Source organism: Nerophis lumbriciformis, linkage group LG36 (assembly GCF_033978685.3).
Source record: "Nerophis lumbriciformis linkage group LG36, RoL_Nlum_v2.1, whole genome shotgun sequence".
Classification (NCBI taxonomy): domain Eukaryota; kingdom Metazoa; phylum Chordata; class Actinopteri; order Syngnathiformes; family Syngnathidae; genus Nerophis; species Nerophis lumbriciformis.
Window position 1 is genome coordinate 487 of NC_084583.2, and position 23208 is coordinate 23694.

Genomic DNA, 23208 nt, shown 5'->3' on the forward strand with positions numbered 1-23208 from the left:
TACTAGGTCAATAAATTCAAAACAACATTGATTTTGATTCATTATTATATTTTGAACAATGAGTATATAAACAAAGTTCCACAATAAAAGTTTATATTATTTGTTTTTTGTTTTTTGTCTTATGCCTTTAAAAAAATAAAAAATAATTAATAATAAAAAAAAATATATATATATATATGGCAAATACACAAAATATGCAATATTATCCCCTTAAAATATGCAAAACAGAAATTTTGACTGAAGTAATTAGAGCCTTTAATAGCTCAATAATTCCAAACAACATTGATTTTGATTAATTGTCATTTTTTGAGCAATGGCAGCTTGGAAGAAAAATACAGCCTGCATGGCAGCCTTGTGTTATTAGAGCTAACATTGCATCTTTTTCTCATTACAATTCACCTGTTTGCTCTTTTATTCCACTTTTTTAATGATATATTTGTTTTTTATAGTATTTGCAGAACGTGTCGCAGGCAGTTAGATTTTAGCAGTGAGCCAGAAATGACCCCTGGGCCACACTTTGGACACCCCTGTTCTATTGTAATGCAATCTTGCCACAAGGTCACACACTATTTGCATGTGATCATTTGAAGTGGTTAAAAAGATAATGATGTCTTACTTACCAATCACATTCAGAGCAGCTGACTTGACCTCCACCTTATTTCGCTGCTTTTCAGCCCGACACTTGTAGCCTGCGGTGCTGTTTCTGCTCACATTGTGCAGGTGGAGGGAAATGGAAATGGAGTAAAGGCTGAATTGAAGAGCGGACACATTTGAGGTGATGGTGCGATTCCTGGAATCCAACCACTGCAAGTGTGTGTAAAGGTAACGAGAGGCCCGGCAGCTCAAGGTGACGTGGTCTCTCTCCAGGGCAGACTGAGGCTGGATGGATATGGCATCCTGGTGATCTGGTGTGGAGAAAGAGACTTGAAAGGATGATGCTACAACATCCGCAGTGTTTGCTGTGAGGCTCAGTGTCCATCTGTGTTGGACGTTTAGGAGGTCCTTCAAATTCACTCACACATTTGACCCCAAAATAGCTGCAAAAAAATGAAATATTAACCATTTTCTAATTTAAAATGAGTCAATATTTCACTAATATGTAGCCTGTACATATCAAATAATAACTATTTTGTAGTGTGCATGAAAATACTAACCATTTACAGTACACAAAATACAAAACCCAAAAGCAGAGAAGTTGTCACGTTGTGTAAATGGTAAATAAAAAGAGAATACAATCATTTGCAAATTATTTTCAACTTATATTCAATTGAATAGACTGCAAAGACAAGATATTTAACGTTGGAACTGGCAAACCTTGTTATTTTTTGCAAATATTAGCTCATTTGGAGCTTGACGCCTGCAACATGTTGCAAAAAAGCTGGCACAAGTGGCAAAAAAGACAGAGCGTTGAGGAATGCTCATCAAACACTTATTTGGAGCATCCCACGGGTGAACAGGCTAATTGGGAACGGGTGGGTGCCATGATTGGGTATAAAAGCAGCGTCCATGAAATGCTCAGTCGTTCACAAACAAGGACGGAGCGAGGGTCACTACTTTGTCAACAAATGCGTATGCAAATTGTTTAAGAACAACATTTCTCAACCAGCTTTTGCAAGGAATTTAGGGATTTCACCATCTACGGTCCGTAATATCATCAAAAAGCTTCAGAGAATCTGGAGAAATCACTGCACGTAAGCAGCAAGGCTGAAAACCAACATTGAATGCCCGTGACCTTCGATCACTCAGGCGGTATTGCATCAAAAAGCGACAACAGTGTGTAAAGGATATCGCCACATGGGCACTTCAGAAAACCACTGTCAGTAACTACAGTTGGTCGCTACATCTGGAAGTGCAAGTTAAAACTCTACTATGCAAAGCGAAAGGAACAAAGAGGAAAAGAACCATCCGGATTGTTCTAGGCGCAAAGTTGAAAAGCCAGCATGTGTGATGGTATGGGGGTGTATTAGTGCCCAAGGCATGGGTAACTTACACATCTGTGAAGGCACCATTAATGCTGAAAGGTACATACAGGTTTTGGAGCAACATATGTTGTCATCCAAGCAACGTTATCATGGACGCCCCTGCTTATTTCAGCAAGACAATGCCAAGCCACGTGTTACAACAGCGTGGCTTCGCAGTAAAAGAGTGCGGGTACTAGACTGGCCTGCCTGTAGTCCAGACCTGTCTCCCATTGAAAATGTGTGGTGCAATATGAAGGCTAAAATAGCAGAAAGGAGACTGTTGAACAACTTAAGCTGTACATCAAGCAAGAATGGGAAAGAATTCCACGTCAAAAATGTGTCTCCTCAGTTCCCAAACCTTTACTGAGTGTTGTTAAAAGGAAAGGCCATGTAACACAGTGGTAAAAATGCCCTTGTGACAACTTTTTTGAAATGTGTTGCTGCCATTAAATGCTAAGTTAATGATTATTTGCCAAAAAAAATCTAGGTTTCTCAGTGTGAACATTAAATATCTTGTGTTTGCAGTCTATTCCATTGAATATAAGTTGAAAAGGATTTGCAAATCATTGTATTCTGTTTTTATTTACCATTTACACAACGTGACAACTTCACTGCTTTTGGGTTTTGTAATATAGTTCATTATTTGCCTCATGATTGGCAGTAACATAGATTTAATGCTTTATTTTTTTGTGGAGTGCCAGATATGCAACAAAAATGCAAACAATATATATATATATATATATATATATATATATATATATATATTTTCCATATACACCCTTCTTAATATCAATAGAGGCATACATAGACGTTTACAAAACATTAAAGTGTCGACTGTCGCTGCATGCTTTGAATGGGAAAGACTAGCGCCATCTGGTGGAAAAATATCACAAATTTAAATTAAAGGCCAGTGCAAATCAAGTTGTACTCGAATCATGAGCTTTTGTAAGATTTGCAAACACAAAATGTAGTTTTTTACTCAATGACAGTAATTTTCTTAGAATCCTGAGATAATGCGAAAAAAGCAATAAAAATGTATTCAAAACATAACTCCTAAACCAAATTTACATCTCAAAAATATCCAAGATTGTATTAGTTTGTGTTCAGATTCAGATTAATAGAAATAAAAAATATATTTTTCAATTACTGTAATTTTCTTAGAATCCTGAGATAATGCGAAAAAAGCAATACAAAATGTATTCAAACATAACTCCTAAACCAAATATGAAACATGTCTAATAATGTATCTTTGTGAGTTTTACTAGAAACATTTTATTTTATAAGGTTTGCAAAGACATAAATATGTTTTTTACTCAATATGACAGTATAACTGTCATACTAAACATAACTCCGAAACCAAACATGCAAAATGTCTGATACTGCCTGAATAATGTATCTTTGTGAGTTTTACGAGAAACATGTGTTTGTAAGTTTTCCAAACACAAAAATTAGATTTTACTCAATAAGACAGTAATGTTCTTAGAATCTTGAGATATTGCAAAAAAAGCAATAACAATTTATTCAAACATAACTCCTAAACCAAACATGCAAAATGTCTAATAATGTATCTTTGTGAGTTTGACTAGAAACATATGCATGTGTAAGGTTTCCAAACACAACAATTAGTTTTTTACTCAATATGACAGTAATGTTCTTAGAATCCTGAGATATTGCGAAAAAAGCAATACAAATGTATTCAAACATAACTCATAAACCAAATTTACATCTCAAAAATATCCAAGATTGCATTGGTTTATGTTCAGATTCAGATTATTAGAAACATTTTTTTTAATGGTTTTCAATTGAGCTTTTTGTTACAGGGAACAAACGTGCCAATTTTTGCAAAGTTTTGCCATTTTTACGCAAAACGAAGGAATTGAGATGACTATCCTAAAAGGTTTTAAATGAGTATCCTCTGGCGGATGTCGCCTACTGTACGTTCACAGTAACAAAACAGAATGTCCCCAGGATCTCTGGAGAGTGGACTGACGTGGTCTTGTGAGGGAAGTGTTTTTGTACAAGACTTTAGGACACAGAGCATCTTGCTGCGAGGACAAGAATGTCAAGTCGGCGCTTATTTCCTGTTTCATCACGGCTAATTGGAAGCACGTTGCTGGACGACAGCGTCGCCGATGGCACAGTGGTCCGATTGCAGGGAAGCTAAGTCAAGGGCCCCCCCGGGGGGGGGGGGGGGGGACCAGACTGTGCTTGTTTATTCAGATCGCTGGAAAGCATTCTGTGTTCCGTAAGAGAAGACAGCTGTTAGTACATTTTTTTTTCTTTTTGGAGGCATTCCTCCATCCTTAGTTTTCTCCACCTCTGGATGAGAGGGGAATTACTCTAGGGCAGTGGTCCCCAACCACCGGTCCGTGACGCATTTGTTACCGGGCCGCACAGAGACATTAAATCATTTATAACCGACCACATTTTCTCCCACTTAACTGTCGTCAGTCCCACCGGACACACCAATAGTTTGTTTATAGAAAGAAAATACTTAGACAAACTTGAATGATCCACAAGGTCTAAGTACCGTACAGATATAATGCCTTAGACTTAGACTTAGACACACTTTAATGATCTACAAGGTCTAAGTGCCGTACAGATATAATGCCTTAGACTTAGACTTAGACACACTTTAATGATCTATAAGGTCTAAGTACCGTACAGATATAATGCCTTAGACTTAAACAATCTTGAAAGATCCACAAGGTCTAAGTACCGTACAGATATAATGCCTCAGACTTAAACTTAGACACACTTTAATGATCTACAAGGTCTAAGTACCGTACAGATATAATGCCTTAGACTTAGACAATCTTGAATGATCCACAAGGTCTAAGTACCGTACAGATATAATGCCTTAGACTTAGACTTAGACACACTTTAATGATCTATAAGGTCTAAGTACCGTACAGATATAATGCCTTAGACTTAAACAATCTTGAAAGATCCACAAGGTCTAAGTACCGTACAGATATAATGCCTTAGACTTAGACTTAGACACACTTTAATGATCTACAAGGTCTAAGTGCCGTACAGATATAATGCCTTAGACTTAGACTTAGACACACTTTAATGATCTATAAGGTCTAAGTACCGTACAGATATAATGCCTTAGACTTAAACAATCTTGAAAGATCCACAAGGTCTAAGTACCGTACAGATATAATGCCTCAGACTTAAACTTAGACACACTTTAATGATCTACAAGGTCTAAGTACCGTACAGATATAATGCCTTAGACTTAGACAATCTTGAATGATCCACAAGGTCTAAGTACCGTACAGATATAATGCCTTAGACTTAGACTTAGACACACTTTAATGATCTATAAGGTCTAAGTACCGTACAGATATAATGCCTTAGACTTAAACAATCTTGAAAGATCCACAAGGTCTAAGTACCGTACAGATATAATGCCTTAGACTTAGACTTAGACACACTTTAATGATCTACAAAGTCTAAGTGCCGTACAGATATAATGCCTTAGACTTAGACAATCTTGAATGATCCACAAGTTCTAAGTACCGTACAGATATAATGCCTCAGACTTAAACTTAGACACACTTTAATGATCTACAAGGTCTAAGTACCGTACAGATATAATGCCTTAGACTTAGACAATCTTGAATGATCCACAAGGTCTAAGTACCGTACAGATATAATGCCTTAGACTTAGACTTAGACACACTTTAATGATCTATAAGGTCTAAGTACCGTACAGATATAATGCCTTAGACTTAAACAATCTTGAAAGATCCACAAGGTCTAAGTACCGTACAGATATAATGCCTTAGACTTAGACTTAGACACACTTTAATGATCTACAAGGTCTAAGTGCCGTACAGATATAATGCCTTGGACTTAGACAATCTTGAATGATCCACAAGTTCTAAGTACCGTACAGATATAATGCCTCAGACTTAAACTTAGACACACTTTAATGATCTACAAGGTCTAAGTACCGTACAGATATAATGCCTTAGACTTAGACAATCTTGAATGATCCACAAGGTCTAAGTACCGTACAGATATAATGCCTTGGACTTAGACAAACTTTAATGATCCACAAGGTCTAAGTACCGTACAGATATAATGCCTTAGACTTAGACACACTTTAATGATCTACAAGGTCTAAATACCATACAGATATAATGCCTTAGACTTAGACAAACTTTAATGATCTACAAGGTCAAAGTACCGTACAGATATAATGCCTTAGACTCAGACTTAGACAGACTTTAATGATCCACAAGTTCTAAGTACCGTACAGATATAATGCCTTAGACTGAGACAAACTTTAATGATCTACAAGGTTTAAGTACCATACAGATATAATGCCTTAGACTTAGACTTAGTAATGATCCACAAGGTCTAAGTACCATACAGATGTAATGCCTTAGACTTAGACAACTTGAATGATCCACAATGTTTAAGTACCATACAGATATAATGCCTTAGACTTATACACACTTTATTGATCAACAAGGTCTAAGTACCGTACAGATGTAATGCCTTGGACCTAGACTTAGACAAACTTTAATGATCTACAAGGTCTAAGTACCGTACAGATATAATGCCTTAGACTTAGACTTAGTAATGATCCACAAGGTCTAAGTACCATACAGATGTAATGCCTTAGACTTAGACAATCTTGAATGATCCACAATGTTTAAGTACCATACAGATATAATGCCTTAGACTTAGACACACTTTAATGATCTACAAGGTCTAAGTACCGTACAGATATAATGCCTTAGACAAACTTTAATGATCCACAAGGTCTAAGTACCGTACAGATATAATGCCTTAGACTTAGCCACACTTTAATGATCCACAAGGTCTAAGTACCGTACAGATATAATGCCTTAGACTTAGACACACTTTATTGATCCACAAGGTCTAAGTACCGTACAGATATAATGCCTTGGACTTAGACAAACTTTAATGATCCACAAGGTCTAAGTACCGTACAGATATAATGCCTTGGACTTAGACTTAGACACACTTTAATGATCCACAAGGTCTAAGTACCGTACAGATATAATGCCTTAGACTTAGACACACTTTAATGATCTACAAGGTCTAAGTACCGTACAGATATAATGCCTTAGACTCAGACTTAGACAGACTTTAATGATCCACAAGTTCTAAGTACCGTACAGATATAATGCCTTAGACTGAGACAAACTTTAATGATCTACAAGGTCTAAGTACCATACAGATATAATGCCTTAGACTTAGACTTAGACAATCTTGAATGATCCACAATGTTTAAGTACCATACAGATATACTGCCTTAGACTTATACACACTTTATTGATCAACAAGGTCTAAGTACCGTACAGATGTAATGCCTTGGACCTAGACTTAGACAAACTTTAATGATCTACAAGGTCTAAGTACCGTACAGATATAATGCCTTAGACTTAGACTTAGCCACACTTTTATGGTCCACAAGGTCTAAGTACCGTACAGATATAATGCCTTAGACTTAGACAAACTTTAATGATCCACAAGGTCTAAGTACCGTACAGATATAATGCCTTGGACTTAGACTTAGACACACTTTAATGATCTACAAGGTCTAAGTACCGTACAGATGTAATGCCTTAGACTTAGACATAGACACACTTTAATGATCTACAAGGTCTAAGTACCGTACAGATATAATGCCTTAGACTTAGACTTAGACAAACTTGAATGATCCACAAGGTCTAAGTACCGTACAGATATAATGCCTTAGACTTAGACAAACTGTAATGATCCACAAGTTCTAAGTACCGTACAGATATAATGCCTTAGACTTAGACACACTTTAATGATCTACAAGGTCTAAGTACCGTACAGATATAATGCCTTAGACAAACTTGAATGATCCACAAGGTCTAAGTACCGTACAGATATAAGGCCTTAGACTTTGACTTAGACACACTTTAATGATCCACAAGGTCTAAGTACCGTACAGGTATAATGCCTTAGACTTAGACAAACTTGAATGATCCACAAGGTCTAAGTACCGTACAGATATAATGTCTTAGACTTAGACACACTTTAATGAACTACAAGATCTAAGTACCGTACATATATAATGCCTAAGACTTAGACACACTTTAATGATCTACAAGGTCTAAGTACTGTACAGATATAATGCCTTGGACTTAGACAAACTTTAATGATCTACAAGGTCTAAGTACCATACAGATATAATGCCTTAGACTTAGACAAACTTGAATGATCCACAAGGTCTAAGTACCGTACAGATATAATGCCTTAGACTTAGACATAGACACACTTTAATGATCTACAAGGTCTAAGTACCGTACAGATATAATGCCTTAGACTTAGACTTAAACAAACTTGAATGATGTCTATGGAGAGCTTTATTTTTGCAAAGGCCAGGGGTTCCCACTAATTCATTGTTATGGTGAGTTTTTTCATGTATTCATTTTTTCATGCACTTATTTGCTACACATGTATTTATCCGCCACAAGTGGAAAGCCGGTCCCTGAAAATAATGCCTACATTAAACCGGTCCCTGGAGCAAACAAAGTTGGGGACCCCTGCTCTAGGGAACACTTGAACGTGGAGGGGTCTAATATTTACTAGGGTTCACCCAATTCCATCTGTGCCCAAGTCTTTGTTTGTTAGAAGAAGAAGAAGAAGAAAAAAAAAGCCCATAAATGGCACATTCTCATTGCGTCGTTCTCACAGACACAAAAGAATGACCTGACTGGAAAGAATGCAGTTATTCATAGCTGGTTTTTTCAACGCGTGCCATTATGGCACTCCATATGGCTCGGGATTTGTTTGCTGCGCAGCTACAGGAGTGCCTGCTTTGGATTAATCCCCCCCCCCGTCTCTAGTCCTGTATTGTACAAGAAACACTCATGTTCAAACCGGGTTGTTAGAATTACAGTCGCCCAATGCTAATTGCTTACAGGCCTCACCGCGGTCAACAAAGGACTGTATGACTATGAAAGATAAATCTAATATTTTCATAGTTAGGGACCCGTTTCCAGTGAGGGTTGGACTCCGCCAAGGCTGCCCTTTGTCACCGATTCCGTTCATAACTTTTACGGACAGAATTTCTAGGCGCAGTCAGGGCGTTGAGGGGATCCGGTTTGGTGGCTGCAGGATTAGGTCTCTGCTTTCTGCAGATGATGTGGTCCTGATGGCTTCATCTGGCCAAGATCTTCAGCTCTCACTGGATCGGTTCGCAGCCGAGTGTGAAGCGACTGGGATGGGAATCAGCATCTCCAAGTCCGAGTCCATGGTTCTCGCCCGGAAAAGGGTGGAGTGTCATCTCCGGGTTGGGGAGGAGATCTTGCCCCAAGTGGAGGAGTTCAAATACCTCGGAGTCTTGTTCACGAGTGAGGGAAGAGTGGATCGTGAGATTGACAGGCGGATCGGTGCGGCGTCTTCAGTAATGCGGACGCTGTATTGATCCGTTGTGGTGAAGAAGGAGCTGAGCTGGAAGGCAAAGCTCTCAATTTACCGGTCGATCTACGTTCCCATCCTCACCTATGGTCATGAGATTTGGGTTATGACCGAAAGGACAAGATCACGGGTACAAGCGGCCGAAATGAGTTTCCTCCACCGGGTGGCGGGGCTCTCCCTTAGAGATAGGGTGAGAAGCTCTGCCATCCGGGAGGAGCTCAAAGTAAAGCCGCTGCTCCTCCACATGGAGAGGAGCCAGATGAGGTGGTTCGGGCATCTGGTCAGGATGCCACCCGAACGCCTCCCTAGGAAGGTGTTTAGGGCACGTCCGACCGGTAGGAGGCCACGGGGAAGACCCAGGACACGTTGGGAAGACTATGTCTCCCGGCTGGCCTGGGAACGCCTCGAGATCCCAAGGAAGAGCTGGACGAAGTGGCTGGGGAGAGGAAAGTCTGGGATTCCCTGCTTAGGCTGCTGCCCCGCGACCCGACTTCGGATAAGCGGAAGAAGATGGATGGGTTGTATGGTGTTCCGGTACTGATAAAGTAGTGTTGTCCCGATACTAATATTTTGGTACCGGTAATCATCATATAGCCTACGACCAGGAGGATGTCGTTGTGGCTTGTGAAGGAAGCCCTTTGAGACACTTGTGATTTAGGGCTATATAAGTAAACTTTGATTGATTGATTGATTGACCATATCAATACACAAATTAGACAAATCATGACATGTGATGCATTTATATCGTGCCAAGCAAATACCAACCCCATATGTTCCTGGTGCACATACAGTACCAGAAACCGTGCTAAGGTTGGAACCCATTTCCTCAGCGTATCGGCATATTGAGAAGGACCCCTATCCGCATACAGTCGCGATCAATAGTTTACATAAAAGAACATAATGTCACGGCTATCTTGAGTTTCCAATCATTTCTACAACCCTTATTTTTTGGTAATTGGAGCACATACTTGTTGGTCACAAAAAACATTCATGAAGTTTGGTCCTTTTATGAATTTATTATGGGTCTACTGAAAATGTGACCACAGAACTTTCCTCCAGAAGGTCTTATCTTTGTCCGTGTGATGTCAGTTGAAACAAAAAATTTAGCTGTTTGGCTACAATACCCAGCAATATGTTTGTAGGAGAAAGGGGAGGCCCTTAATCCCAGGAACACCATTCCTACCGTCAATCATGGTGGTGATAGTGTTATGCTCTGGGCCTGTTTTGCTGCCAATGGAACTGGTGCTTTACAGAGAGTAAATGGGACGATGGAAAAAGGAGGATTACCTCCAAATTCTTCAGGACAAGCTAAAATCATCAGCCCGGAGGTTGGGTCTTTGCTAGTATAATTATGTGTAAGTTATCACACAACTCTTACGCATAAAGGCTGTTGCTATAGTTATTATCTATTGTGCTGAAGTTGTACTTTTCAATCTGTGCAAAGGCACATGACTTGTAATCTTCCATTGCGAGTTGTCTCGCATCAGCAGTTTGTTTCCAGACCCTGCCTGCTGACAGCCTTCGAGTACCTCAACACAGACAAAACGGAGACAGGGCCAAATCACGAGTGTCAGCACATTTCCATTCTGAATAATCACGTATTGTGTCTACTGGGGGCTGCTTGCATTACTCCTCCCTTCAGAAGCAGCCTCAGTGATGTGAACTAGGGAACTCCCAAATAAATAGAGGAGCACGTGGGACTGTACCTTAGAGCGTAGGGTGAAACTGTAACGGAGTGTACAGCCTCAAACGTTTCTCCTCATGAGCAAAATTTAACTCTGTCTGCCTGATTCCTTCTTCTTGTCTTGTGTACTACAAACCCCGTTTCCATATGAGTTGGGAAATTGTGTTAGATGTAAATATAAACGGAATACAATGATTTGCAAATCATTTTCAACCCATATTCAGTTGAATATGCTACGAAGACAACATATTTGATGTTCAAACTGATAAACTTTTTTTTTTTTGGAAAATAATCATTAACTTTAGAATTTGATGCCAGCAACACGTGACAAAGAAGTTGGGAAAGGTGGCAATAAATACTGATAAAGTTGAGGAATGCTCATCAAACACTTATTTGGAACATCCCACAGGTGAACAGGCAAATTGGGAACAGGTGGGTGCCATGATTGGGTATAAAAGTAGATTCCATGAAATGCTCAGTCATTCACAAACAAGGATGGGGCGAAGGTCACCACTTTGTCAACAAATGCGTGAGCAAATTGTTGAACAGTTTAAGAACGTTTCTCAACCAGCTATTGTAAGGAATTCAGGGATTTCACCATCTATGGTCCGTAATATCGTCAAAGGGTTCAGAGAATCTGGAGAAATCATGGCTAAGCCCGTGACCTTCAATACCTCAGGCTGTACTGCATCAACAAGCGACATCAGTGTGTAAAGGATATCACCACATGGGCTCAGGAACACTTCAGAAACCCACTGTCAGTAACTACAGTTGGTCTCTACATCTGTAAGTGTAATTTAAAACTCTCCTATGCAAGGCAAAAACCGTTTATCAACAACACCCAGAAACGCCGTCGGCTTCGCTGGGCCTGAGCTCATCTAAGATGGACTGATACAAAGTGGAAAAGTGTTCTGTGGTCTGATGAGTCCACATTTCAAATTGTTTTTGGAAACTGTGGACGTCGTGTCCTCCGGACCAAAGAGGAAAAGAACCATCCGGATTGTTCTAGGCGCAAAGTGTAAAAGCCAGCATCTGTGATGGTATGGGGGTGTATTAGTGCCCAAGACATGGGTAACTTACACATCTGTGAAGGCACCATTAATGCTGAAAGGTACATACAGCTTTTGGAGCAACATATGTTGCCATCCAAGCAACGTTACCATGGACGCCCCTGCTTATTTCAGCAAGACAATGCCAAGCCACGTGTTACATCAACATGGCTTCATAGTAAAAGAGTGTGGGTACTAGACTGGCCTGCCTGTAGTCCAGACCTGTCTCCCATTGAAAATGTGTGGCGCATTATGAAGCCTAAAATACCACAACGGACTTCTTGAACAACTTAAGCTGTACATCAAGCAAGAATGGGAAAGAATTCCACCTGAGAAGCTTCAAAAATGTGTCTCCTCAGTTCCCAAACATTTACTGAGTGTTGTTAAAAGGAAAGGCCATGTAACACAGTGGTGAACATGCCCTTTCCCAACTACTTTGGCACGTGTTGCAGCCATGACATTCTAAGTTAATTATTATTTGCAAAAAAAAAAAAAAAAGTGTATGAGTTTGAACATCAAATATGTTGTCTTTGTAGTGCATTCAATTGAATATGGGTTGAAAAGAATTTGCAAATCATTGTATTCCGTTTATATTTACATCAAACACAATTTCCCAACTCATATGGAAACGGGGTTTGTAGATAGTTCGGTGTTTGCACCTGACAGTCTTGGGTGCAGAAAATCAACAATTTTAGCTGAACTGCACCAATTTTGTCAAGAATTCAACCTTTGCCAGAAGCTTGTGGATGGCTACCAAAAGCGCCTTATTGCAGTGAAACTTGCCAAGGGACATGTAAGCAAATATTAACATTGCTGTATGTATACTTTTACATTTGCTCACATTTTCAGTAGACCCATAATAAATTCATAAAAGAAGCAAACTTCATGAATGTTTTTTGTGACCAACAAGTATGTGCTCCAATCACTACATCACAAAAAAAATAAGAGTTGTAGAAATGATTGTAAACTCAAGACAGCCATGACATGATGTTTAACTTTTTGATTGTGACTGGAGGTTTTCTAATTGTATTTCTTAGGAATACTGTACAGTACTTGATGTGACATTAGGGTCGGTACTCACCAGTTACATAGAAAGGAACGGCCATTGTGGTTTTGCCTTCTTCATTCTGGGCCAAACAGGTGTAATTTCCTGACACGTTGGCTTCTCCTACCACCAGGGTGCTCACAGTCTGAATGGGATCAACAGAACAAAGAAACAATCAGAGAAAGACTTCGGGTTTTTTTTTTTTTTTCTATCGACAGACCAAATCTTCCCTTGATGTTGGGATTGAGACGGTTTAAAAAGTGCTTTAAAGTAAGCCCGACTAGGAACACGCCGCTGTGCCTGTCTGTGAGATCTGGGTCTGAGTCATTTTCAGATGTGTAGTGAAGCCTGTCTAGAGGCGGTGTCATGTCCATGCGGAAGGTTTTTTTTCTTTCACCAAGTCGTAAAAACCTGCAACTTCAAAGTCCGAGCATCTATTTTCTCAAGAGTGCAGCAAATAAGGATAGACAATAGATTCGAGGTGCAGCAACATCAATAAAAAGTAAACGTACAAAACCCAAAACCAATGATTTGCAAATCCTTTTCAACTTATATTCAATTGAATAGACTGCAAAGACAAGATATTTAACGTTCAAACTGGTAAACTTTGTTCATTTTTGCAAATATTAGCTCATTTGGAATTTGATGCCTGCAACATGTTTCAAAAAAGCTGGCACAAGTGGCAAAAAAAGACTGAGAAAGTTGAGGAATGCGCATCAAACACTTATTTGGAACATCCCACAGGTGAGCAGGCTCATTGGGAACAGGTGGGTGCCATGATTGGGTATAAAAGGAGCTTCCATGAAATGCTCAGTCATTCACAAACAAGGACGGGGCGAGGGTCACCACTTTGTCAACAAATGCGTGAGCAAATTGTTTAAGAACAACATTTCTCAACCAGCTATTGCAAGGAATTTAGGGATTTCAACATCTACGCTCTGTAATATCATCAAAAGGTTCAGAGAATCTGGAGAAATCACTGCACGTAAGCAGCGAGGCTGAAAACCAACATTGAACGCCCGTACCCTTCAATCCCTCAGGCGGTACTGCATCAAAAAGCGGCGTCGGTGTGTAAAGGATATCACCACGTGGGCTCAGGAACACTTCAGAAACCCACTGTCAGTAACTACAGTTGGTCGCTACATCCGTAAGTGCTAGTTAAAACTCTACTATGCAAAGCAAAAGCCATTGATCAACAACACCCAGAAACGCCGCCGACTTCGCTGGGCCCCGAGCTCATCTAAGATGGACTGATGCAAAGCGGAAAAGTGTTCTGTGGTCTGAGGAGTCCACATTTCGAATTGTTTTTGGAAACTGTGGATGTTGTGTCCTCCGGAACAAAGAGGAAAAGAACCATCCGGATTGTTCTAGGCGCTAAGTGTAAAAGGCAGCATCTGTGATGTTATGGGGGTGTATTAGTGCCCAAAGCATGGGTAACTTACACATCTGTGAAGGCACCATTAACGCTGAAAGGTACATACAGGTTTTGGAGCGACATATGTTGCCATTCAAGCGACGTTATCATGGACACCCCTGCTTATTTCAGCAAGACAATGCCAAGCCACGTGTTACAACAACGTGGCTTCATAGTAAAAGAGTGCAGGTACTAGACTGGCCTGCCTGTAGTCCAGACCTGTCTCCCATTGAAAATGTGTGGTGCAATATGAAGCCTAAAATAGCACAACAAAGACTGTTGAACAACATTAAATATCTTGTCTTTGCAGTTTATTTGGGATTTGTAGCGTAAGAGGTTACCTTTGTACCTTGTATTCAAATTCTGCCAACTGGCACTAGGATGGACACCTCACTTATTTGGTAAAAACTGTGAAGCATGAGTACTTCATACACAGTAGTATGACTGCTAAGAGCTTGGACGACATTGACTGGTATGGGGTTATGTTCCGGCCGTTATTCACCATGAAGTAACCCGAGCTGAAAGCAGTCACTTAAAGGACGACATATTGACCCAGACGGATGCTGACCTTTGTGCCAATGTCTCACGCCTGCGTTTTCCCTTTTTTGTCCCTTCCCCGGCGGGCCCTTTTTGGGGGGGAGGCCCCGCCGTGACCGCCGCCTCATTCATGGGCCGCCCGCGATTTATGTGGAGTGACAGACAGGAATTCAGCGGCAAATCCCTTCTCCTTTTAAACTCCGCGCTTGTTATCATTGACCCTTAGTCGCCACCCTCGTAAAGCAAACCGCGCTTGGGCCGCAGGTACTTGTAAATAAGTGGTGCCTGGATATTTATGGCGGACACGCATTAGACCCGACGCCCTGTGAAAATGACACAATTGACTTTTATTAGGCCAGTTCAATAAACAGCCAGGATTGCAATTTTGCATGTAAGTTGAATTTGACCCGGCGAGCATCTATGGAGAAGAAAGTCAAATCTGCTCCTGATTATGTGACGGAGGAGCTACTTTCTTCATTGTGGGCCGTGTTTACATTGCAGAGTCTTCCAAATGACATTTCAGCCAAAAAGGCAATTTGTAAGTTGACTAAACCGGATTCAAGCTAAATATTTGAATTGAATTACTCTCAATATACCTCTTCTGATATCATTTTAAAAAGGTGTTTATACTTAAAAATGCAACCACTAAAAATACACAATAATAATAATAATAGATTTTATTTGTAAAAAGCACTTTACATTGAGTAAACAACCTCAAAGTGCTACAGTGTATTAATTAAAAAAAATAAAAATAAAAAGATAATAAAAAATAAATAAAAATAAAAACGACAACAACCAAATAGCTAAAACTAGTATGCATATATCTAAAAAAAAAGAAAAGAAAAAAAGGCTTTTTTAAAAAGAAGGGTTTTTAAAAGCATCCACAGTCTGTGGTGCCCTCAGGTGGTCAGGGAGAGCATTGTTCGTAGCATTGTCTTCGGAGGTTAGCCTGTCTGGAGCGGAGGTGTCGTGTGGAGGATTTAGGGGTGAGTAGTTCTTTGAGGTAGAGGGGCGCATTTCACACATTATGTCTACCTTGTTTTATTATTTATTTTCTTTTTCAAATTTTTGCTTTTACATATTTTAAGTAACGATGGTGTTTTGTTTTTTTCTCTACACCAGAGGTGTCTCAACTTTTTTTTTTTAAATATTAAAATGTGGCAATCACTTTAATATTCTTCGTCAAAAGCCAATCCAGTGTAAGGTTGTCCCGATACCAATGTGTTTCGATACTTTTCTAAACAAAGGGCAAACGCTAAAAAATTTCATTATTTGCTTTATTTTAACAAAAAAATCTTAGGTTATATTAAACATGTTTATTACTGCAATTAAGTCCTTAAATAAAATAGTGAACATACTAGACAACTTGTCTTTTAGTAGTAAGTAAACAAACAAAGACTCCTAATTAGTCTGCTGACGTATGCAGTAACATATTGTGTCATTTATACACCTATTATTTTGTACACATTATAAAGGACAAACTGTAAAAGTGGATCATTAATCCACTTGTTCATTTACTGTTAATATCTGCCTATTTTCTGTTTTAACATGTTCTATTTACACTTCTGTTAAAATGTAATAATCACTTATTCTTCTGTTGTTTGATACTTTACATTAGTTTGGGATGATACCAAACATTTAGGTATCGATCCGATACCAAGTAGTTACAGGATCATTCATTGGTCATATTCAAAGTCCTCATGTGTCCAGGGACGTATTTCCTAAGTTTGTAAACATAATGTAAATTTTACAAAATCGAAAGAAGATGTCGATGTAATCATAGTAGTATCGACTAGATACGCTTCTGTACTTGGTATCATGACAGTGGATGTCAGATGTAGATCCACCTATGGCGTTTGTTTACATTGTGACGCCGGTGCGCTATTGTATCCTCCTACGGTGTGTAGTGAAGCATGGTTAGCTATTCCTCGTCATTAGGTGTGGAGATTTCATGATGTCATTAGGACTGGAGATTTCATGATGTCATTAGGTGTGGAGATTTCATGATGTCATTAGGACTGGAGATTTCATGATGTCATTAGGACTGGAGATTTCATGATGTCATTAGGTGTGGAGATTTCATGATGTCATTAGTTGTGGAGATTTCATGATGTCGTTAGGTGTGGAGATTTCATGATGTCATTAGGTGTTGAGATTTCATGATGTCATTAGGTGTGGAGATTTCATGATGTCATTAGGTGTTGAGATTTCATGATGTCATTAGGACTGGACATTTCATGTCATTAGGTGTGGAGATTTCATGATGTCATTAGGACTGGAGATTTCATGATGTCATTAGGACTGGAGATTTCATGACGTCATTAGGTGTGGATATTTCATGATGTCATTAGGTATGGAGATTTCATGATGTCATTAAGTGTGGAGATTTCATGATGTCGTTAGGTGTGGAGATTTCATGATGTCATTAGAACTGGAGGTTTTGTGATGTCATTAGGTGTGGAGATTTCATGATGTCATTAGGACTGGAGATTTCATGATGTCATTAGGACTGGAGATTTCATGATGTCATTAGTTGTGGAGATTTCATGATGTCGTTAGGTGTGGAGATTTCATGATGTCATTAGAACTGGAGGTTTTGTGATGTCATTAGAACTGGAGATTTCATGATGTCATTAGGTGTGGAGATTTCATGATGTCATTAGGTGTTGAGATTTCATGATGTCATTAGGACTGGACATTTCATGTCATTAGGACTGGACATTTCATGTCATTAGGCGTGGAGATTTCATGATGTCATTAGGACTGGAGATTTCATGATGTCATTAGGTGTGGAGATTTCATGATGTCATTAGGACTGGAGATTTCATGAAGTCATTAGGTGTGGATATTTCATGATGTCATTAGGTATGAAGATTTCATGATGTCATTAAGTGTGGAGATTTCATGATGTCGTTAGGTGTGGAGATTTCATGATGTCATTAGAACTGGAGGTTTTGTGATGTCATTAGAACTGGAGATTTCATGATGTCATTAGGTGTGGAGATTTCATGATGTCATTAGGTGTTGAGATTTCATGATGTCATTAGGACTGGACATTTCATGTCATTAGGCGTGGAGATTTCATGATGTCATTAGGACTGGAGATTTCATGATGTCATTAGGACTGGAGATTTCATGATGTCATTAGGTGTGGAGATTTCATGATGTCATTAGGTATGAAGATTTCATGATGTCATTAAGTGTGGAGATTTCATGATGTCGTTAGGTGTGGAGATTTCATGATGTCATTAGAACTGGAGGTTTTGTGATGTCATTAGAACTGGAGATTTCATGATGTCATTAGGTGTGGAGATTTCATGATGTCATTAGGTGTTGAGATTTCATGATGTCATTAGGACTGGACATTTCATGTCATTAGGTGTGGAGATTTCATGATGTCATTAGGACTGGAGATTTCATGATGTCATTAGGACTGGAGATTTCATGACGTCATTAGGTGTGGATATTTCATGATGTCATTAGGTATGGAGATTTCATGATGTCATTAAGTGTGGAGATTTCATGATGTCGTTAGGTGTGGAGATTTCATGATGTCATTAGAACTGGAGGTTTTGTGATGTCATTAGGTGTGGAGATTTCATGATGTCATTAGGACTGGAGATTTCATGATGTCATTAGGACTGGAGATTTCATGATGTCATTAGGTGTGGAGATTTCATGATGTCGTTAGGTGTGGAGATTTCATGATGTCATTAGAACTGGAGGTTTTGTGATGTCATTAGAACTGGAGATTTCATGATGTCATTAGGTGTGGAGATTTCATGATGTCATTAGGTGTTGAGATTTCATGATGTCATTAGGACTGGACATTTCATGTCATTAGGACTGGACATTTCATGTCATTAGGCGTGGAGATTTCATGATGTCATTAGGACTGGAGATTTCATGATGTCATTAGGTGTGGAGATTTCATGATGTCATTAGGACTGGAGATTTCATGACGTCATTAGGTGTGGATATTTCATGATGTCATTAGGTATGAAGATTTCATGATGTCATTAAGTGTGGAGATTTCATGATGTCGTTAGGTGTGGAGATTTCATGATGTCATTAGAACTGGAGGTTTTGTGATGTCATTAGAACTGGAGATTTCATGATGTCATTAGGTGTGGAGATTTCATGATGTCATTAGGTGTTGAGATTTCATGATGTCATTAGGACTGGACATTTCATGTCATTAGGTGTGGAGATTTCATGATGTCATTAGGACTGGAGATTTCATGATGTCATTAGGACTGGAGATTTCATGACGTCATTAGGTGTGGATATTTCATGATGTCATTAGGTATGGAGATTTCATGATGTCATTAAGTGTGGAGATTTCATGATGTCGTTAGGTGTGGAGATTTCATGATGTCATTAGAACTGGAGGTTTTGTGATGTCATTAGGTGTGGAGATTTCATGATGTCATTAGGACTGGAGATTTCATGATGTCATTAGGACTGGAGATTTCATGATGTCATTAGGTGTGGAGATTTCATGATGTCGTTAGGACTGGAGGTTTCATGATGTCATTAGAACTGGAGATTTCGTGATGTCATTAGGACTGGAGGTTTCATGATGTCATTAGGTGTGGAGATTTCGTGATGTCATTAGGACTGGAGGTTTCATGATAATAATAATAATAATAATAATAATAACTGGGATTCATATAGCGCTTTTCTAAGTACCCAAAGTGGCTTTACATGTAGAAGCCATCAATCATTCACACCTGGTGGTGGTAAGCTACTTTCATAGCCACAGCTGCCCTGGGGTAGACTGACGGAAGCGTGGCTGCAATTTGCGCCAACGGCCCCTCCGACCACCACCTATCATTCATCATTCAATTCACCGGTGTGAGTGGCACCGGGGGCAAAGGGTGAAGTGTCCCGCCCAAGGACACAACGGCAGCCATTTTTTTGGATGGTAAGAGGCGGGGAGCGAACCTGCAACCCTCAGGTTTCTGGCACGGTTGCTCTACCCACTTCGCCATGCCGCCCCATGATGTCATTAGGACTGGAGATTTCATAAAGGGACAAGCAGTAGAAAATGGATGGATAGAATATAGCAGTATATATATTTGGGCCACACATTGGATATCGCTGCTCTGTGCTTCTTATGTTTGTTTTTTTTAATAGTAAGAAAATGGAAAAAAAAAAAAGTCGTGTCCAACAAAAATGGAATCAATGCATTTATCGTACTATCTTATTTTTCCCAGTTTGGCCGAAATAAATGTCTGGTCTTTTCCTGGTCGCTTACTCCAATAATAAATAACTCCAAGTGCAACAATAAAGACTTGGTCTGAGCTTTTTCATGCTTTTTGGTCCAAATGCTATTCATTTTAGACCACATATATGACTTGGAAGACTTCTACTTGAATCCGACCTTGCTATTGGATATTGTGTGGAGCTCGGATTGTTCCGGAGCTACAAAAGAACATCTGTCACTGCCATTGTCAACAAAACGTGCAACAAAAAAATTGCTAAAAAAACATGTTACATACCTTGTTTTTCCCTTGAACCTCTTCAGGCCTGGTAGTAATGCTCTTCACCCAGTTGGTGTGTTCTCCCTTCTGGCTAATGTTGACCACCACTGGCTCGGAGAAGACCATGTGGCTGCAGGAGAGGGAATAACAGCCATTAAAGTGGATGTCAAGTCTCAAACATCTACAAAAGCAGTGAAGTTGTCACGTTGTGTAAATGGTAAATAAAAAGAGAATACAATGATTTGCAAATCCTTTTCAACTTATATTCAATTGAATAGACTGCAAAGACAAGATACTTGACGTTCCTTTTGGAAAACTTTTTTTTTTTGCAAATATTAGCTCATTTTGAATTTGATGCCTGCAACATGTTTCCAAAAAGCTGGCACAAGTGGCAAAAAAGACTGAGAAAGTTGCGGAATGCTCATCAAACACTTATTTGGAACATCCCACAGGTGAACAGGCTAATTGGGAACAGGTGGGTGCCATGATTGGGTATAAAAGCAGCTTCCAGGAAATGCTCAGTCATTCACAGGATGGGGCGAGGGTCACCACTTTGTCAACAAATGCGTGAGCAAATTGTTTAAGAACAACATTTCTCAACCAGATATTGCAAGGAATTTAGGGATTTCTGTAATATCATCAAAAGGTTCAGAGAATCCGGAGAAATCACTGCACGTAAGCGATAATATGACGGACCTTCGATCCCTCAGGCGGTACTGCATCAAAAAGCCAGGTCAGTGTGTAAAGGACATCACCAGATGGGCTCAGGGACACTTCAGAAAACCACTGTCAGTAACTACAGTTGGTCGCTACATCTGTAAGTGCAAGTTAAAACTCTACCATGCAAAGCGAAAGCCATTTATCAACAACACCCAGAAACGCCGCCGACTTCGCTGGGCCCCGAGCTCATCTAAGATGGACTGATGCAAAGTGGAAAAAGTGTTCTGTGGTCTGACGAGTCCACATTCCAAATTGTTTTTGGAAACTGTGGACGTCGTGTCCTCCGGAACAAAGAGGAAAAGAACCATCCGGATTGTTCTAGGCGCAAAGTTGAAAAGGCAGCATCTGTGATGGTATGGGGGTGTATTAGTGCCCAAGACATGGGTAACTTACACATCTGTGAAGGCACCATTAATACTGAAAGGTACATACAGGCTTTGGAGCGACATATGTTGCCATCCAAGCAACGTTATCATGGACGCCCCTGCTTATTTCAGCAAGACAATGCCAAGCCACAATAGCATGGCTTCATAGTAAAAGAGTGCGGGTACTAGAGTGGCCTGCCTGTAGTCCAGACATTGAAAATGTGTGCCGCAATATGAATGCTAAAATAGCAGAAGGGAGACTGTTGAACAACTTAAGCTGTACATCAAGCAAGAATGGGAAAGAATTCCACTTCAAAAATGTGTCTCCTCAGTTCCCAAACCTTTATGGAGTGTTGTTAAAAGGAAAGGCCATGTAACACAGTGGTAAAAACTTTTTTGCAATGTGTTACTGCCATTAAATTCTAAGTTCATGATTATTTGCAAAAAATAACAAAGTTTTCCAGTTGGAACGTTAAATATCTTGTCTTTGCAGTCTATTCAATTGAATATAAGTTGAAAAGGATTTGCAAATCATTGTATTCTCTTTTTATTTACCATTTACACAACGTGACAACTTCACTGCTTATGGTGTAATTGTATTTTATTGGGAGATCCAAACAGGCAGACCACACAGAAACCAGTCGGAGGACTCGTGTGGAGTCTCGGCCTTTGGCCGAACGGACAGCAAGCCGAGAATTGCCAGCGCAGCCACTAAGTGCGTCGGCGAACAATCGAGCTGACGAGACGAGAGGCCGAGAAGGAAGCAGCCACAGGAAGGGCTGTGCTGTGCGTCACCTCCGACAGGAAAAAACCCCACACATGGTCTGGCCCAAGGAGATAAGGCTGATCCTCAGACCTTGGCAGACAGCTGATAACTTCTCAACCTGCCGATAAAGCCCCCTCCTCATTGAAATAAAACTCAGGACTGGTGGGCAGGCAGTCCTGGTACGTGTTGGAGCTACAACGCCCTCCCATAAATCATTAATACCGCACAAAAAGACAAATATTCGGTTATGTGCACGGGGAGTAGACAACATCACTTTTGATCTTTTTACTTCATTTTTTCCCCCTTCAAGGTAGACTTTAATGATGTCAGTGTGACAAAGGAAACTGTAATTCAGTGGTTTTCATTGAGGGCCATTGTAACAGTGAATTTGCCCCTGGATGTCATTATTAACTACATGAGGCAATTCCTCCAGGAATTGCGTGTGAATGCTCCAATGTTGATGTTGAACTGAAATCCTGGAATTTTTTTTTTATATAATTGTTGAAGTAGAGCACACAATTCCCAAACAGGCTGAATATTTTGAAGTTGGAACGGTTTGAATCTGATGAAAAATGTGGGAATTGTGCAACTTTGAAGAATGTCCCATTCATTTCAATGGGATTTTTTTATTTTTTTTAATTGGGAATTTCGGGAAATTTTTCCACGGAAAGTCCGTGATTCCCAAATGGGCTGAACAATTTGAATTTTCGAGAAAAGCGGTACATTTTTGGGAAAATGGTG

At 39.7% G+C, this 23208-nt stretch overlaps 1 protein-coding gene across 1 annotated transcript in view; it reads right to left on the reverse strand.

Annotated features, from left to right (window-relative positions):
• Positions 1 to 620: 620 nt before the first annotated feature.
• The window catches only part of kdrl (kinase insert domain receptor like), a gene marked incomplete at its 3' end in the record, with an annotated part of 97107 nt that continues 74519 nt past the window's right edge, over positions 621 to 23208 (reverse strand). The window contains exons 11-13 of the mRNA XM_061930507.2: positions 20635 to 20746; positions 13216 to 13324; positions 621 to 905 (exon numbers count right to left, since the gene is read on the reverse strand). Coding sequence (XP_061786491.1) covers positions 621 to 905; positions 13216 to 13324; positions 20635 to 20746 — 506 coding nt within the window. The remainder of the gene's footprint in view (positions 906 to 13215; positions 13325 to 20634; positions 20747 to 23208) is intronic.